At 38.6% G+C, this 19864-nt stretch overlaps 2 protein-coding genes across 10 annotated transcripts in view; both read right to left on the bottom strand.

Moving 5' to 3' along the window:
• Positions 1–795: 795 nt before the first annotated feature.
• Positions 796–1170, bottom strand: LOC143892081 (small heat shock protein, chloroplastic-like). Its single transcript, XM_077396549.1, has one exon. It carries the CDS (start codon positions 1168–1170, stop codon positions 796–798), a length of 375 nt encoding a protein of 124 aa, XP_077252664.1.
• Positions 1171–7413: 6243 nt separating this feature from the next.
• LOC143892358 (uncharacterized) overlaps positions 7414–19864 on the bottom strand; it is a 54374-nt gene continuing 41923 nt past the window's right edge. For 6 of the 9 annotated variants that reach the window (XM_077396928.1, XM_077396925.1, XM_077396926.1 and 3 more), the window contains 7 exons: positions 17781–17903; positions 17570–17668; positions 16426–16515; positions 16194–16278; positions 8603–8733; positions 7916–8067; positions 7414–7623 (listed from right to left, as the gene is read on the bottom strand). In XM_077396928.1, the coding sequence (XP_077253043.1) occupies positions 7560–7623; positions 7916–8067; positions 8603–8733; positions 16194–16278; positions 16426–16515; positions 17570–17668; positions 17781–17903 (744 nt within the window). In that variant the 3' untranslated portion in view covers positions 7414–7559. Of the gene's footprint in view, positions 7624–7795; positions 8068–8602; positions 8734–16193; positions 16279–16425; positions 16516–17569; positions 17669–17780; positions 17905–19864 lie in introns of all 9 variants that reach the window. The other 3 variants (XR_013255481.1, XR_013255482.1, XM_077396931.1) reach the window with 2 other exon arrangements.

The raw sequence follows: 19864 nt of genomic DNA, 5'->3' as shown, positions 1-19864 counted from the left end.
GTTACTTGTGATGTCGTGGTGAGAACCCATTTGTTCAAATACCCTGTTCGGTCTTACGCTCGGTCTCGCTAGCATTACTACGAGAAATGAGGTTAATCTTAGAACTAGGGAATGCTTAGTAGGGGCATTGTGGGTCCCACTTTTGCCTGATCTGGACCGTCCAATCCATCTCATAGGCTTTACTTTGAACGTTGAACATCCCATAATATGATTTTGACCTTCATGTTAAATAACAAAGTATAGACATTATATGAGATTTAATATGGTGGGACCATATAGTATTTTTCAAAAAGTCTCTGTATGGCCCACTTCGTAGTATCATCCAAACCGTTCATTTGTTGAGCACAATGTAAATAGGTAAACAGGTTGTGCCTTACCGTACTACCCAGTTCATAGGATGATCTAAGCCGTTCATTTGCTGGGCCATATAGATGTGAGGTTTGAGATCATCCTGTGGAAATGTTTTTAGGGGCACAACCGGTTTACGTCGTGGCCTAACAAATGAACGGTTTGGAACATCCTATGAACTAGGCCGTTCGAAAAATACTGGACAATAAGGCTACACCTCGCCACATTATATAGTCTCACAATTAATATGGCTGATTTGATTTTTAGTCTATAAGGCATACAAAGCAAGGCCTATTAAATCTACAGTTCGATCAACCAAAGATGAGATCCAGTGACCCATAGTAAGCAAGATTGATCTGTCCAGAAAACAAACAAGCAATTTCTATCCATTCTGAAAATCAAAAGACCAGAAAAACCCCACTCACCAAAATTCAACATTCAAAAAGCTCAATTAACATCTATAGCCAGAACCCTGCTTGAAGTCTTTGCCTTGGGAATGGTTATATACAACACCCCATCTCTCACTTCTGCTTTAATTTTCTCAATCTCAATGTTATCTGGCAAAACTATTCTACTACTGTATCTTCCATAGCTCTTTGAAGACCATTCTTCTACTTCTCCTTCTGGCTTTTTCTTGGGCAGCTTTTCTGCTTTGACTACAAGCATTTTCTCCTCAACCCAGACCTTGACATCTTTCTTTGTCATGTCAAATCTCATCTTGAACTCTTGTTCACCTTCCTTTATCTCCCATGGTGTCCTTCCCCTTCTGTAATTCACCCCATTATCTTCACTCAGAGAAGCGTAACTCAAAGGATCTTCCATTATTCTTTCAATGCTGTCTATCATTTGCTGGACTGTCCTTGCAGTTGGAAAGCGGTCCCATTTACCTGAATTAGTACATCTGTTCTTTGAAATGGGTTTCCAGAAAAAATGGGAGCTGTATAAAAATTAATTGGGACAGTGACATCCTCTTCTTCTAGTCTACAACCGGAAAAACACTACTAAACCAGTCTCAGTCTGCAACATGAACAGTTGGTGGGCCCAACTGTTGAAATCTTTGAACAAGGTCGGCCCACACCGATCCAAACCGTCCATTTGATGGGCCACAACGTAAATAGGTTGTGCCCCAAAATATCATTCCCATAGGATGATCGTAGCCCTCCGATCTAAAAAGAAATTGCTTATTATGGAAACCTCTATGGGGCACGACCTATTTGTGTTGCGGCCCATTAAATGGACGGATTGGATCATTCTATGGTGTGGGTCATATAGTTGAAAAATATGAATGGGGCCTACTTGTTCAAAGATTTCAACAAATTAATTGTTGGGCCCACCAACAGTTCATGTTGCATAGAGAAACCAGTTTAGTGGTGTTGTACAGGTTGTAGGCTTAGAGGGGGGGGGGGGGGGGGGGAGGGGGAATTTTATCAAGGAGAAGAGAATATGACTGGCCAGATGAATTTCATAGCTCCTCTGGCCATTTGCAACAACAAGATCCCATCTAGGATCTTATTTTATTTGTTTACATTCTGGAACACAGTGTATGAACTCTAAAGATGCCTTATGTACTGACTACTGAGTTTCAGAATGTAAAGAAATAAAAAAAAGATGGCTTATACACTGAGTTTTGGTATATAAACAAATAAAATAAGATCCTTAGGACATGGGAAATGGTACCCGCCCAGCTTCTTTTATTTGTCTTTTAGTAAAAATTAACAGAAAGAGAAACAAAGGGGGTAGAAATGATGGTAAAAAGGGGTTAAAATATCATTTAGCATCTTAGTTTATTTACCTAGTGGGGTAACTGGGGCTACCCTTTTCTTGTTTTCGACTCAAATCTTGCTCCAAAGTGACACAAGATTAGCAGATTCCAATGCCCCCTGCAGATTTAACATTTCAAAAAATCAATCAAATGACACTGACCCAGATAATTGTAGAATGATTTGGCAAAAGAAACCTTACCAGCAAATGATGGGAATAAAAACATATTTCCCTATGAAAATGCGCTTTCTCTGAATCCACACTAACACCTTGTTTTTATCCCAACCCTTCGTGTACAAAGAAAACCACAAGCAATCAAGATATGCACAGTAGCTCTTCTTTATCTTTGAAAAAGGCCTCCATATTTTCCTACACAAACCAGACTATTTTTAGTGTGGGGCCACCTGGCAGTACTATTTTGAAATGGTAGATCTTTGAGATATGGAACTCACTCCAAATGAGATCGAAACATGTTGGTGTCTATCATATTCAGTTCTTTCAAAATTTTAGGCCTGCTTTTTACAACCCTCTTTGACTTCTCATGGTGGGGATAGGTATCAGAGAAACATGGGGAAGGAATCCCAGTGCACTCTTCAGCTGCTTGTCGTGTCCTTGTCCTTGAAAACCTCTGCTTGGACACTGTAATGTGGATCCAATATGACCAATATTTTCAGTAAGAACAAATTCCATTATAAGACTACATACCAAAAAAACTGAATTTGAGTTTTTTGGAATTAGATTGGTTATCCAAATTTCACGATTAACGAGATACCATTGGGAGTTAGATATATCCCCATTAAGTTTCTATCATGGGTTTGACAGTGTTGATATATTTTAATAACTTAAAAAATTGGAACGTGTTTTGCAATGATTAGTTTGACACTTCGACTAGCAAGATCAAGATATGAATACTAAATAAAGCCACACGACATCTACATTATATAGAAATTAGGGAAAGCAAAATATAGAAATAGAAATCAGCAGAATGAAAAAAAAGAAAAGAAAATAAGGAAACCTAATATAAGATAGCAATAACATAAATAAGGAAAGCATCTAAATAAGAAAAATTATTTCTAACAAATACCCATGTAGGAGTTAATCTTATCAACCCAAAAGTTCTCAAAAACTCAAAAGCCTAAAGGGAAATTTCCATTCAATCATTTAAAGAGGTCCCTTACAATGTTTTAATAATATCTGTTTATTAGAAAAAGAAACCCTAAAAGCTAACTTAAAACCTAAACAACAAATCCCAGTCGTCCATCTAAAGTAACCTAAATAAAAGTTAAATGCCTGACAAAAATAACCCTAAAATAGAAATCCCGTAATAGACATGCACTTCATCCATCCGCAAATTGCTCATAACTTAATTAAATCACATTCAAATCGTGTGATCTTGGGCTTGAAAAAACCTTTCTAATAATACCAAAATCAACTCAAAAGAGTAAGATCTGATGCCTGAAAAGTAGGTTACAAATAAGATGACAAAAATAGAAGTTTAAAGAATAAGAGACTTTCCACGCCACACGTTCTTGGTGGTTTTCGCCTGAAGGAATTTAAGAAGGATTAGATGTTGAAACCCAGATGAGAAAACAGAGCAAAGATAATAAGAATAAGAAGAAATAGTTGAAAAGAAACTTACCTGAGTCACGAGAAACTAGGTTGATATTGGGACTGGTTTTCTCCATTTTTTCCTTTTCCATCGAAAACAACTACTAGGTTATTTTTTCCATTGAAAAAATTAGAGCAAGAGAACGAAATAAAAGTGAGAAAAGAGGTGGAAAGCGCCCTCTCTCAAAAGGAGAATTGAGAAAAGAGACTCTCTTTAGCGCACAATATTTGTGTGAAGCGATCAACGTAGTTTTTATAGGAATCCAAAAGAGGAAATGATATATTCACCCCTTTTCCTACCTGGGAGTTGGGACAACCCCTATTGTGTATTTTTGACTACTCTTTTTACACTAGAGGGGGTTTTCCCAAATAAAACAAGGGGACTAATAATATCATTTGCCGACAATTAAAATATTATTTGATGTTTGGATTACATGATTGGTGTAGATTTTGTGCAATAAGGAATCCAAACTAAGGCTTATAAAATGAACGGTTCAGATCAATATAAAGTAGAATGTGTTAGAATTTGTGAGATCTCAGTTTTGGATTGAGTTGAGATTCACCATTGGATCATCTTGAGGGTAGATTAGGCAAGTTGGTTATATGAGGAAACCTAGATTGATTAGGCAATTAAGTTAGATTTGGTAATTTGGTTGGATTAGTATGTTTCTATCTTTATCTCTCTCCTTAATCAAAACTATATTTCTATGTTTATCCTTTTGAGTGTTCTATATAAACACTCACTACACTCATTGTAATTTATCTAAAATTAGTAGAAAATCCTTAAATTAATATAGTTTTGATTACCTATAGAAAAGATATGAAAGAGGCGATTAGGATGGTACCTGAATCCATTTACGATCCCGAGTTTCCAGACACATCGCACTTACGCTCGGGTCGAGGCTGCCACTCGGCCCTCAGACGAATCAAAGAAGAGTGGGGAACCTCTCGCTGGTTTTTGGAATTCGACATCACGAAGTGTTTCCACACCGTTTATTTAAAATTATTGAACCCAAGAGGGTGAGCCTTGGCGCAACAGTAAGGTTGCTCCATTGTGACCCGGGGGTAATGGGTTCGAGTCACGGAAACAGCCTCTCTGCAAAGCAAGAGTAAGGTTGCGTACATCTAGCCCCCCATACTCTGCAATGGCCGGAGCCTCATGCATTGGACTGCTCTCTTTTTTATTATGGAAAGAGATAAAGATACAAACTTTAGGGTGTGCTAGGCCAGGCTTCTCATTCTAGCCCGATTCGATAGTGGAAAATGGATTAATGAGAATCTTTGGAAGTGAATCCAAGTCGCTCCAAAGAATCTCATTATCTAATTGAACTAGAACGTAAAGATTGAAACGGACTTTGCGGGTCGGCTTGTTGAATGGGATTAGCGGGATCATTTGCTTCTCTGCTTATTATGCACTCCTAGAAAAAGAGTAAGAATCCCTTTAAATAATGATTGCCGAACACGCCCTTAAATTGTTAGATCCCAGGAATTGGAATTGATATCCTATTCTGATTTTTTATGATTTTCCTATTAATGGGCTAGAAAAAAAGTTGACACTACACAATAACCATAGTTCCGACTGAGGTGGAATAAGAATACCACCTATTGGGCCGTGAAACAAATCTGCCATTTTCTCCCTCTAACTCCGCCCCGATGTCATTCTGACCCCTCATAACCGAAGGGTGCATTTGGATTGCTGGAATCAGGCACCGGATCGAAGTTTGGCTTAAAAAACTAAACAGAAATAGCGAGACATAAATAACACCATTTCTTAGTGTTTTTTTTTTTGCAATAATGGGCTTGTTTCATATAATTACCCTTCTTTTTCCTCAAAGGTTAATGAGGAATATGTGAATCTTGCGTATCTGTTACATATGAAATATCGTAAACGAAATTTATCAAAACAAGTAATCAAAGATCTATGAGAGAAACTGATATTAGAAATTCTTAACACCATTATCTTCTCTATCAGATCAAATCCAAAGATTAAACAAGTAGAGCATACTTCTAATTATTATTACTACTCATCCATCAAACTCTCTCTCTCTCTCTCTCTCTCTCTCTCTCTCTCATGGTGTCCACCTCTATTTTTCCCAGAAAAATATGAATGAGATAAAGGCAGATAAGGGTCGAGGTGGAACCACTTTTCCAAGGATCCAGATCATTGTGATCTCCACAACGGATGGCGATGCACCACAAATTTCTCTCCATTGGGCGACCTTAACCAATCAAATTATAGGTAGTATATAAACCTTTCATCCTTTGATATACTTTTGGGTGGGGCTGTTGGTGCATTTTTCTGTCAGGGGCAGTAGATAGTTGGAATATTACATCACTTATGATTGATCTAAGCTTGTTGAGGCCTTTTTGATACATAGATTTTATAATCCAGTATTGTAAATCCTGGGATTTACAAGCTAAAACTTGGATTTTATAAGCTAAAACCTTGATTTTACAATCCTGAAATGGCGAAGCCAGGCAGGCTTTACTATCCTGGATTATAAAATCCATGTATCCAAATGGGCCCCTTAGTATTGTAACATTCTACCAAATTCTGTAGCAGATGTCCTCGACGGCTCATTCTATGATTGCTTTTACTATGGTTGTTCTCCAGGTAGCCCTTTCACAGGCCACCCCTAGCTCATGAACTCGCTGCTTCACCATAAGCTACATTATAACGGATCGCACTCTGGTTGTTTTAGGTAGCCCTTTTCACAGGTTGCTTCTTCCGTCAAATGGCTCACTCTATGAAGGCTTTCACTCTAGTTACTAATAAGTACCCTTTTTAACAGGGCATTCCTTCTGTAACTCGAACAAGGGACATGGTGTTGGCTTTGTTAACAAATGTTTAAGTACCTAACCAATAGGTATGTAGACAGATTAACGGTGTCACCGATACCTTGCAAAGAAGGCATTCAAGACAAAATCCACCCTCAAGACAAAATTCAAGACAATTTTTGGATGATTTTAAAAACATGGGCAGGTTTGGATTTTTGAGATAGATTAAATGCAATTGTAAAATGGCTGAAATCTTCAAAAAGACATAAATAAATTTTTGACAAAAAAGATGAAGAAAAAACGGGTATTTTATTAGCATTTTGGTGATTTCGAAAGGGTGGATTTGAGTATATGATAATGGACCTTATTTTCAAAAATCCCCTAGTCGATTCACTAGTCCTAATCATGTCCACGTCCCCAACTCACAGTCATGAATTGTGACAGCTTCTCCATACTTCTTAGTGATCTTCCCTCACTACTCTTCTCGCGTGGGAATCAAACTGTATTGAAATCTCCTCCTACAATCCACACTCTTCCTATTTTCATATAAGCCCTTCAACTCAGTCCAGATTGTCCTTCGTCTCAGTGCCATTGTGGTCGTAAAGATAATTTCCACAGAAATCCCAAATTCCCACTGCAAACTAGTAAGGGCAGTGTAAACACTTTGGCCTCCACCTCCATAATATTGAACTGTGATTCCTTTGAAATAATGATAATTCTTCCCATTGTTCCCCTGGCAACAAATGCTGCCCATCTATTTCTACTGCCCCATGGTTCATTAATCAGGTTCTCTATCACCCACTCTGTTTTTTGTTCCACAATAATAATAATGTCTGCCCTTCTACTCTCTACAACTTTAATAGCTACTTTCTTCTCCTCTGCTCAAACCTTTGGGTGTCATACTAGCTAGCACTCATCTATTAAAAGGGGAGTACAAATATCACTTCCCATTTATAATTATTATTTGAAAATATTAATACAAAAAAAACAAAATAGAGGCCGAGCATGGAAGGCCATGTTAGTTCTCTTATCTGAGATTGCGAGCGTGTCAAAATACAAACTTTTCAACTCAGTTTCACTTGCCAGCACGTGTGCATTGGTCCTCCGATGAGTGTGCCATTCAAATACCTAAATTAAAGTTCATTTACCATTCAGAAAAATAATAAAGAAATGCATATACATATAACTAATTTAAATGGTGAAACAGAGAAAAGATTGAGAAGCACATCCATGTCTCGAAACGCTCCATACATAGCAAGCTGCTACTTACCAGCTATTACTTGCAGTAGTATCTACTTACAGATTTTGACGACCCGATAATAACAGAGATACACTGGGCCCCACCAGCATTGACAGAAAGAAGGTGGAGCTGGGCTTGCTCGGCTGGTGTTGTTTCCTCTTAAAAATCTAATCAGCTCACCTATGGCGTCCGGAGTTAGCATGTTGCTGTTGGTGCCTGTGGACTTTGCTTTCGTTATGTATCCTATCAGCATACATAGGAAGGCACACAATCTCGTTTATCTCATTCAGTAAAACTTCCTCTGTAATGTTATCCTTGATGCTTCGCATTACCTAGTCCCAAGAAACAGCTTTGTCAGTCATGAGAAAGGTGATTCTGCTCTGTCGAGCAAATAACTTATCTGCCCCCCTCCACACACACACAAGCACTTGACTTCCCCTTGCCTCACCTTGCCCTAGACCCTTCCATTTGCCTTTTAATTTTTCTACTCTTACACTAATGCCCTGTTTGGTTATTCAAATGTGGGAAACCAACGGCGTTTGAAACGCCGTTGATCTTCCAAAGATCTGCCCAAAGCATGTTTGGGCAGATCAGCTTTATTCAATTTCAGGATTTTTATTCAATTTTGGGACTTTTTGGGTCCGGTCAAAATGGAGTGTCTACATACGGGCATGAAAAACGACGCTTGTAATTTTAACATCTCATTTATTATAAAAATAGATGAGATAATTTGTGGTCTTTGAGCCTTCTCATTTTTTTCTCATTTTTGTGTGGCTGTTTCTATACTTAAGTTTACAAATCAGAGATTTTTATTAGGGGTGCAACTTGGGTCGGGTTGAGGAACATGATTACAAAGAGAGAGCAAACCTTCCTGTACGTGTTGAAATCATTTGGGGTTGCTTTGTCTGTCCTAATGCGCATGCATACCCACGAATGTTCTTCTGAATCCCAGGAGCATTCAATAATCTTCCCTGAATATGATGAGGTGTCTGAATCACCTGCAAATTTTAGGATGACCATGGGTTTCAAGGAACAGGATTTTTGCTAAAGTACTGCCGATGATTAAAAAAATAATAATAGAACTGAAACAGCCAAAACAGAAAAGGAACAGACTGGAGGGATGGGCAAGACCCAAAATTTGACCTTTAGAATATTAAAACAGCCAATCTAATAATATACCTAGTAATCAATAATTGCGAAGATTGAAGAGATGCGCAATATTTAGTGGTTTTATATTGGTTTTATTGTGTTTGTGTAATTGTGTATAGTAGGATGGGCAGAACATAAAAATGACACTAGTAATTTTATTTTATTGCTTAGCATATAAGGATCTTAAATGGGAGGTCCTGGAGTTGTACTTCACACCCCTACAAATTCTCTCCTTCCATCTATTTTCTTATCCTCTCTTCCTCAAATTCCAAAAGGTCTTTTTCTTTACTTTAACACGGTATCAGAGCAAAGGAAGGATTTCAAAAAAAAAAAAAAAAGAGCTATGGATTCTAACGCAACTCAACTCAATCTTATGTTCGAACTTCAATGGATCGTTCACCATGAATGCTCTCCTTCCCTCTATTCTCTACTTCTCTTCCTCAAATTCCATGATTGTCATCCCCAAAAGGTATTGTTTTAGTTCTAAATCGTATCAGAGCCAAGATTCATATGTGCCTTGGTTTGATTTCCTTCTTTTCTCTTGGAAACCCTAGATTTAAACTTCCTATTCCTTTTCTTGGAGTCTTTCGCTAAGCAAATATCATGGTTTTTCTCCCTTGCGCATAGAAAACCCATGGAGATTTTTGTGTTTTTATGCCAGTGAGTACCATTGGAGGTATTCCTCTTTCAGTAATAAATCAAATGAATTTAATGCAAACAAAGTTCAAGAATAAGCCTATAATTTAGAAAAGATTTTTTTTTCTAAATGGAATTTAGAAAAGATTATTCGAGAGGAAAGGGTTTACAAAGATTCAAAAGTAGGCCCAAACGCAAGTGAAACATCATGCTAGGGTCAGTAGCCCAAGACTCTTCTTGAGCCTCAACCTCTAGACACCTTCCTCAACAGCCACTCACCCCATCTCTCCCATATTCACCACCCATAACTTTCCTCTACAAAGCATTATTTTCCTCCTCAAACATCCATAACCATTTATGAAGACAGGCTCTATTTCTAAGAGTAAGGTTCCCTAGCACTAGATCCACATTCATTTTGGATTACATAACGTATCCTATCTCACCAAGTGCTTACTATGTTTCTTCTCCTCTTTTATTCCCATACGAAATTCCTTCGGATCATCTCAATTTTTATAGCCACCACTTTTGCATTTTGAACATTGATATTAAGTAGGGAGATTAGATAACACTGCCTTAATAAGATTCATTCTTTCTCCCCCATGGTAAACATGCCTTCTTCCAATCTGCGAACTTTCTCTCCACCTCCACAACGAGATTCTACATCTTACTAGGGTAATGCCTAACCCATGGACAAGACCGAGATCAGAGATAGGAGAATTTCTTTATTTCACCCAAATTCCATAGCAAGTTGAATCAACCGACCATCCACGATCTTGCAGCCCACTAATATACTCTTATTTTCACCTTTAACCTGGTATAGCGCGCCGATCAATCCTGCTAATGACTGACTTCTCCTTACCCCCCTTAGTGCAACCATACCAGGAAGAGAAAAGGGGAAACGAAGGACCCCTCCGGCGTACCAGCACAGTGGAAAGAGTCAAAGAGATGTTTTTATGTCAGCAACAGAAGCCCAAGCTCATGGCATTGTTGATGTTGTCGCAGTCGAAAATACCGGGGATTTCACATAAATTCTTGATTCCATTTCGAGCCATAATTCGAATGAGCCGTGATTTGATATTTTATCTTACCCAATGCTTTATTTCTGTCCTAGTTGATATGGAGGGTTGGCCCGGCCATTTACATCTGGTTATTATCCCCCCAAACCAAAGAACTCCGATCTATCTACATATTGGTCCCTCTCTCCAAAGGTACCTCACTTCACTGATTCAGATATTGCATAGCTAATCACTGAACGTGCGAAGCTTGATACCTTGTTGGAGGGCCAGTTTAGTGGACACCCACCACTTTTCACCGGTAAGAGAGGCCCTCTTTAATACATTAAGAAAAGATGTTCAGAGGGGCAAGAAAGACTCGGTCATAGGAACTTAGACCACCAACGCGCAAAGCGCGAAGAGTCATTGATCAGATTCGTGGACGTTCCTATGAGGAAACACTTGTGCTACTAGACTTAATTTCAACAGGTGGCATCTATTCCCCCATTTGAGACAGTTGAAGCAGATTCTATAAGAATCGATTCAAGCACAAGAGCCAAAGAGCGGGTTGGCCCATCTACAAGTTGAGAGTGTGCTCAGATAAGTGGGCTAACCAGAAATACAAGCAAGGGGATTTGCCTGTAATACGAGTAAGGGGAATGGAACACTTTCTATCATCAATCACTGCAAGTGGAAAGCCTTGGTGTTGTTGGCCCCACTCCCTATCAGATTCGAACCGCGTCTGAATGGAACAGATTTTGAGTCTGTCGTGTTTACCATCTTCATCATGTGAGCTTGGGCAGGGGGGAGCCAGATACTTTAAATAACAATATCTACGAAATGGTACTAGGAATTGTACATCTCTCCAAGTTTCAATCATGGGTCAGACTGAATTCAAGTATCATTTCAAATAGAGGAATTACAAGGATACTTAGAAATAAACGGATCTCGACAACAATGCTTCCTACATCCGCTTCTCTTTCAGGAGTATATCTATGCACTTGCTCATGATCATGGTTTAAATGGATCGAGGGAGCTTGACTGCAAGACCCACCCGTCGAGCAGGAACGAAAGTCGGCCTTAGTGATCTGATGGTGCCGAGTGCAAGGGCCGTCGCTCAATGGATAAAAGTTACTCTAGGGATAACATGCTGATCTTCCCCAAGAGTTCACATTGACGGGAAGGGTCAGGCATCCCAATCGGATCAAATGGGATGATAGTTTCTCATTTGGAATCTATAAACTCATAATTTCGATCAAATCACACGTCGTAGTATATACTAGGCTTTCTATTTCCTTAAGGGGTTTGATGTTCATAATTGATCATCAAATTTTCTTTTAGATTTGTTTGTTACTAGTTCAATGTTTTGACGGGGTCGACCGCTTGAGTACCGGAGCGGGGGGTAAAGAAGTCCTCGCTCAGGACATAGGCATTAGCTACCAATCACATTATGAGAAGGGGTCATTCAAGCGTATGCAAATAGATACTATGCTTACATATGGATCCCTACGTCGTTACATTCCATTTAGGATTAGAAATAGGCGTAATCGGACATGCTTTTTACATATCTATCGTTATTTGGGTACCATATTCACTTCTTTGGGCTTCGATTGAATCGGTATTGAAGAATCAGTACATGAAATTTTAATGAATTTGAAAGAAAGCACACTAGAAGGCAGTGATGGTATCAGCAACTCCTAGGCTGTAGTCCCTCTTCTGGAAAGAGAGTTCCTCTCTCCGTTACACCCATAATGGAGTATGCCCATTCTGACCTTTTAAGTGACAAGGGGGGTGAAGGGTTGGCTGACTTGGTCAGAATGTTAGATCAATAGGAAGAGGAGGAGTAAAAAAAAGCTTATGAAGAGCATCTATTTGAGTCGATCATTTCCAAGATCTAATTCCAGTTTTTGCTTATGGAGAGAACTCGATGGTCTTTGTTCTTTTTATCCAACTAATGACCCAGCGTTTACTGTGGGTACGATAACTGGTACACCAGAGGTGCGTCCTTCCTTGCCCTCTCAAGTACCATTTTCAAATTCACAATTTGGGTTGAAGAACCACAAAATATCAAACATATCACCGGAAAAATCAGAAGTGTAATCGCTCCAACCCCATTCAATCTAACCTCTTGAATATAGCCATTTCCCTCCATATAGATCAATAATCAATTTGCTCAAACCTTCCCCCTTAACCGTGATAAGAAAGTGGATCTCCTTGCCATAGCCCTTGTATTCCTTCAAAGAAATATTTTGAATAACAATCGGTATGAATATTGATGCAGAGCAAGTTGCGGACAAGTTTTATAGCAAAACTTTTCATGCAAGTGCCAGAATGGAACACACAAATCTATGTTAGTGTGAGTGCCGAGGATTATCAGTGCTAGTGATTATGGGATCATATGTTTTTAATCTAGTTTATGTTCATGCTTTCATAGGGGATTTATTAGGTTTTCATAGGCTTTGTCTGTGGGCCACAACTGCATTTTTTTTCTTTATTTTTCCCTTTCAATTTGATGCATGTAATGAATTATTAGAAGTGAGTAGTATTTTTGTGTGTTTTCCTTTTGGATTTCCTGCGCCCCTTTTGTGTAGTTTTTTTTATGGTAATTGAATTAAGAAAAAGAAGGCCGCTTTTCTCCCCTATCTTTGTTTCCCATGACATTACCTTGTTGTGGGTTTTTTGTGGGGAACCAAAGGAAGGGAGAGGGGGGGGTGATGTTTATTGCAGGCCCAATAAGAGAAATATTTGGCCATTAGGATTTATTTCCATGTTATTTAGTTTCTAGGATTTATTTCCATGTTTTTAATTTGAGGAATGATAGATGCAAGGGCTCACTTTATGCAAGGGCTAAAGAAGGGCCTTGGAATACATCCACGTCATTAAGTGCAACCGAATTCAGTTTCTCAACCGAATTTAAAAATGACGTGGATCTATCCAAGGGCCCTTCTCTGGCCCTTGCATAAAGAGGGCCCTTGCATATATCATTCCTCTTTTAATTTTTAGGGTTTTTATTTATTTCCATGGAATTTTACTTCCATTGCCTATGTATAGGCCTTATGTAGTAGAAATTTTCAGTTTTGATGATTAATTGATTGATTGAGAATTTCTCCCCCAGATTTCTTCTTCTTCCCCCATCCCCGCTTTCTCCTCTATTCTTTCTCCTCTTCTTCCCCTGTTCTTCTTCTATTTTTCTGCTTCTCCTTCTCCTTCTCGTCTTCTTCTATTTCTCCTCTTTCTTTATTTTGCTCTTCTCAGCCTACATCAAATTTGGTATAGTTTCGATCCTAGGATATGTGGGTCATGGGCCCAATCTGGGGGAGAAAAAGGAGGCCCCTTTTGAATCAAGAAAAAGGAGGCCCCTTCTGTCTCCTTTCTTCTCTAAGAAAGGGTGGATTTTTAGGTGTTGGAAAAGTTGCCTTGTTTCGCACAACATTACCTTGTTGAAGGTTTTTAGTGGGAAGCCAAAAATTGGAAAAGCTCTTGTTTCCTTATATGATTAGGGAAAAGGGAGAGCTAGAGCAGGTGTTTTTTAAGAGTAAAAAAAAGCACATGACCATCTTGGCGTGAGTTGAGAGAAAAGCACGAGAAAGGGAGAGAGAAGACAGCTTCTTCTTAGGTTTTCTCTTGCACAATACTGATTGAGATGACATGGGAAAGGTTGTGGTTTGTGGGTTTTGGCTATAATCCTTTTATTTTGTTTTCTCATAGTGGAAGATTGTGTTATCGCCCATGGACGTAGGCATCTTGGCCGAACCATATAAATCTTGGTGTGCGCATCTTATGGCTTGTTTATTTCTAGTTATTTGTTTATTTATTCGTGATCAGATCGGATTTTGCCTCGCAGATTTCTTGACATCAGAGATCGGATTTTGCCTAGCAGATTTCTTGACATTAGGGTTTTCTCAACCTATCTTGAGATCAAAACTTCTGGTTGTTTTTTCACTGTTTTGTGGTTTCTTGCACCCGTGCCAAAGCCAGAAATAACATTTTATCACAGACAGGTGCAGATCCTAACCACCCGGATAGCCTAACAGGAAGAAATAACATTCTTGCACAGGCAAGTGGAAATAACAATAACATTTTTGCACATGAAGAAATAAGCCTTTCTCATTTGGGTGCTGATTCCCTTTTGTTTTCTTCCATCATTTCTTTGTTACAAGACTAAGGGTTATGTGACATCCCCCTCCTGGAGCATATAGACTCCTCTCGGACATATTATATATATATATATATATATATATATATATATATATATATGAGTTAAGTGAAGCTACACATACGTGTAGCTAACTTAGCTACACTGACGGCTTAAATACAGTGGGCCCACATTGTTTGGGCGATCCAAATCATTCATTTGATAGGCCCTCACATTGATAGGGTGTGCCTAAAAAATCAGCTCCATTGGATGATCCCAACCCTTCAAACTGTGGAGGCAAAAATGGCCAGATTTGTGAAGGTTTTTACACGTCCATTTTTGCCTCCACAAATCGTAGGGTTGGGATGATCCTATGGAGCTGATTTTTTGGGCACACCCTATCTATGTGAGGGCCCATCAAATGAATGGTTTTCATCACCCAAACAATGTGGGGCCCACTGTATTTTAAGCCATCGGTGTAGCGAAGTTAGCTACACGTATGTGTAGCTACACTTTTCTCTCTCTCTCTCTCTCTCTCTCTCTCTCTCTATATATATATATATATATATATATATATATATATATATATATATATATATATATATATAGGAGAAGAGAAAAGGAAAGGATTTTTTTAATTATTTGAAAATTCTATGAGAATTACACATCACTTTTTTTGACTTTTTTTAAGAAAGGCACCCATTCAACCCACATATTTTCAATCCTACCCCCTCCTTTATACTTTTTAACAAAGGCACTCATTAAAGCCACATAATTTCAATCTTACCCCCCCTGCTTTGTGCTTTTTTAATAAAAAATCTATAGGGTGATCTTAACCATCCGATTTAAGAGGAACAACATATTATGGAAACCTCTATAGATTGGAGGACTAGGATCAGTCTATGGAAATGATTTTTGGGGCACAACCTATTTATGTTGTGTTCCACTACATGGGCAGTTCGGATCAACCTATGATGTGGTCCATACAGTTCTTTGTCGGCCCGTGCATCGCACGGGGTTTTTTACTAGTGTGTGTGTGTGTGTGTGTGTGTGTGTGTATATATATATATTCCCTATGATTTACCCATCCTCATGAAAATATGCCTCGGTTTGTTCTCACCCTCCTCTAGGGTCTGCAAGTAATCTACTCTACGTCCTGCTTCCTGCCTGACACCCCAATTCAGCACATATCATGAGATCTTCTAAATTCCCTTGTCAGTCGCGCTATCCTCCAAGAAAATGCCATCTCTCACTCGGCTAGATTTTTGTATTACATTATGCCTTTGTGTCTCAATTTGATTGTGATATTCCTTCATATCCTGAACATCGATTCATCATCAATCCATTCTTGGGGTTTGTATTGTATAAAATGGTTACAGCCGTAATCACTAGCTTATATACTTAAACCTAAAGTTAAGTAATAGCACTAATTCCACTAGTAAAAGACGCATCATAACTAAAAAATATGTATTCCCTATTGCTCCTGTATCATGAAAGACAATTCCATTAATAAGGAAAAGAAAAGGAAAAGAGAGTACAAATTCACCTTTAAAGATCACTCGACTCCCTTCCATTTGCTTCTTTTTACCTCTTTCAAAAAGATAAAGTAGTTGACGGTCATCATCTCCCACCTGCCACCACATGCACTTGTTATTCGTTCAGTTCCATGAGTTACGGATATCTCATCTAGAAAACCAGTATGACATCCATAGAAACAATATCCACGAAAAAAGAACGCCAAAACCATTGAGCAACTGTAACAAAGTCAAGAGTAAAACCTCAAACAGGAAATCGACTGAGTTCATTTCAGGATATTTCCACTTTAGAAGGCCTTCATGGGTACGAGGCACGTATGGATCATCCCAGCCCTGGCAGAAAAAAACCATTAGAAATCATCATAATATAACCTCACATCATATGAGCTCTTTTACCCGTAACAAAGAATTTTTTTTGTATTTTGTTAAGTTTACCAAGCAGGACACATATTAATGATTAACTATCGAAAGAACACCTCGGGCAACAGAAAATTTCATGACAAACAGTGAAAGTGCAGCTCATGCATCATAGTATCAAACCCCACATTCAGTTCGAACAATTCACAGACCACACAGCCAATTCATATGTGAGAGATAATTTTCATTTTATATCCTAACAGATTGCATCAAGTGGACCCCAACTAGTTTGGTACAAAGGCTCAGTTGAGTTGAGTAACAGATTGCATTTTAAAAATGAATTAGAGGATTATTTTCTTTTCTACCATAGCAAATTGCAACAGTAACTCATGTGAGCATCAATGTATGAGCATGTCACCATTTCTAGAATTTTAGAGGTTGCGTTGTCAGACCTTTTATTCATGTCGAAACTCGACACACAAAATCAGTGTTCACAAATCTTGATAATATATACTTTCTGTTTTAACCGTGTCCTGTTTGTAGATTCTGGGAGTTCACCATGTCGGTGCCCACAGATCATAGGTCCTAAACAGAAAACCTAGATTTCAATTCCACACAGATTACCCTTGTGTTTTCTTGTCTGAAAGGAACAATAAAAACAATTATGTTTCTCCACACTACAGATAAAATTTGTCATTATGGGTGCACTGCAGCTGTCTGGGTAACACCATTCCGATCCACAGCCAGCCAGATCTGGCCATTAACTTTCGTTTCTTTCTCCCTATGCAAAGGTGACATTTCTACAATTAGATGGGTTTTTTTCATAAAGACCAAAAAAACCAGAAAAAATTAATATAAGCCACATGATTGATGGTAATTGGCCTCGAATGATTTTTTTAACCTCCATTTTAAATGATGTAAATTAGAAGCCCCCATATGTGTGTATAATACATACACACACGGTCAGAGCAATAGTGGCTCTTTGTGAAACAATAATAGGACAACCTAACATCAGAACAATCTCAAGTACCTGAAAAATAAGGCCATCTGCCTCATGTGAAAGTCTTGGAATGAATCCCTTTAGAAGCTTGGTAACAGTAGATAACAACCAGAAATCCTTCCTCCTAACCTGATGAGCTCTAGGAAAATTAGTAAAAAGTATAATTCTCAATAAACCACTTCAAGTAAGCAACACAAAAATCATAGCATAATGGAACAGACATATGACTCTCTCGATATACCCGGAATGGTTCCATGTCATATCTGTAATAAGGATTTCTACTGTGAATAATATTTGAACGTTCATTGTTTCGAGGTTCAATCACTTCTTTCTCGAGTAGTTTCCACCTCTCATAGAATGGCCGCTGCAACAATATTTCATTATCAAACTTATGCTTAGCAAAAACAATGCACACAATAACAGTACAACATTAAAAAAAAAAAATAGTCATGGAAACCAAAGACAGAATAGACCTTTGTGAGTATGAAACCTTGAAAAAGAAACTGATATTTCACAAGTGAATTTTGTAGGTGATTGGGCGGATTGAAAAGAATATATGCCATATACAGCAAAAAGAAGAGAATGGGAGGAAAGAGGGAACTGTTTCTCAACATAAGTGACCTTGACATCAGCACAAGGCCCCATTGCACTGATATCAATGAGTGGTCATATTTGGTAGGTACCATCAGAAGTTTTCTGGGATGCTCCGAAATGGGGGACTGTTAAGTGGACATCTACGATACTTGACTGTGACACATCTGCAGAGGGCCCCACAGTATTTTGTTTACACTGAAATCATTAAGAAGTAGTTGTATTATATAGATACTCTTAGTAATTATCTGGAATTTGCTGTAGTAGCCTTGATTGGTTTCTATAATGCACTTGTACCACAAGCATGATTTTAAATTTCTACCAAAACTGACATAAAATAACCGAAATGTTTCTGTTTTCATCTCCACCAAAATGAATACTGAAACGAAAATTGTAAGTGTATTAGTGGTATATTACACCAGTATGTGTGACGCTATTATACTTATATGAATTGCAAATGAAATGTGGAGCATGTAAAATGTAGAAATATTTATATCAATTAGATATGAGATGTGGTATGTACTGGATTATTAGACATGCCACTAGGTGTTTAATGTTAAACCATTATGATTTTTTTTGCTTATGTGATGGATTTTTAGTGTACGAGTGCTTATTCTACCACTTTCTGTAGTTTCATCTTAAATGTCCGTCATGTGCATATATATTCCCATATGTTTTTGTGATTTTACAGGGTTTCGACCAAATTTTTCGTTGGAAACTGACATGCTTCCATTTCCATCACGACCAAAACGCAAGCCAAAGCCAAAACCAAAACCTGAAACTTTGAGCACAAGTCAATGGAATTAGAAAATGGAAGACTTCCCATGCAAGTGAGAAGATCTAGACAAGAACCATTGGCACTTCTTCAAAATCTTCAAAGAAAGGGAGGCCTTATTGGGAGATTGCAAAGAGAGATAGTTTCCCCAATATTCATAGGGAAGAAACGGGTTGCCAAGCTAATAATGATAAATTGTGATGACGTATTAATGCCCAATCTTTAGCTTTTTAGCTTGTTGGTTTGTTTGTGTCGCTACAATATTGGATCTTGTGATTCATTCTCTTTTCTTTCTTTCTTTTTTGAATGGCGAAGATATTCATTAAGAAGGAAGAAGACCGAGGTGGTCGAAACAATTACACAAGAAAAGAAAGAAAAAAAATAAAAGCCAACATTAAATAGCACCCCATCTCCCGATTAATGGCAGAGAATTCAAGGCGGGAGGAAGACAAACAATTCCAAACCCTCTTTAGCGACACCATTCCTAGTTCGCTTGTCGGCTACACTATCAGCGGACCTCCTCACATGGCAGATAGAAATCCTTTGGCCGCCCACGATATCTTTAATCCCGTCAAAAAAAAAGGAGCAAACCTCCATGGTACGTTGAGGGAAACTCTAGGCCGACAGACCACATTGAGAGAGCCCCCTTCCACAACTACCTTATCCAAGGTATCTCTCTCCAACAATTAGATCCCTCGGACAGCTTGCACTTCTGCTTCACTAGAGTCTACCACCCCTATAGGACCCGAAAAAAGACCAACTCACTGATCCCACTTCATCTCTAAGGAGTCCTCCAATTCCTATAGGGCCAGGATTCTCAAAACTAGAACCGTCAAAATTAAGCTTCCGAGAGAGTGTGTGTGTGTGTGTGGGGGGGGGGGGGGGGATCAATCCAGAACTATCTTGGGACCCTGCTCAAAGCTAAAGCATATCTCCCTCCACGCGTGCCAAAGGGTCAA

The sequence above is a fragment of the Tasmannia lanceolata genome, unplaced genomic scaffold, assembly GCF_043159265.1.
Source record: "Tasmannia lanceolata isolate RefF3 unplaced genomic scaffold, GAP_Taslan_0.1 ptg000015l, whole genome shotgun sequence".
Taxonomy (NCBI): Eukaryota; Viridiplantae; Streptophyta; class Magnoliopsida; order Canellales; family Winteraceae; genus Tasmannia; species Tasmannia lanceolata.
The sequence above is the reverse complement of the archived record's forward strand: the minus strand, read 5'-3'. Positions and strand labels throughout refer to the sequence as shown.

Bases quoted from the DNA above. Each gene is read 5' to 3' on its own strand.
- LOC143892081 (XM_077396549.1), bottom strand. From the start codon at position 1,170: ATGGAAGATCCTTTGAGTTACGCTTCTCTGAGTGAAGATAATGGGGTG.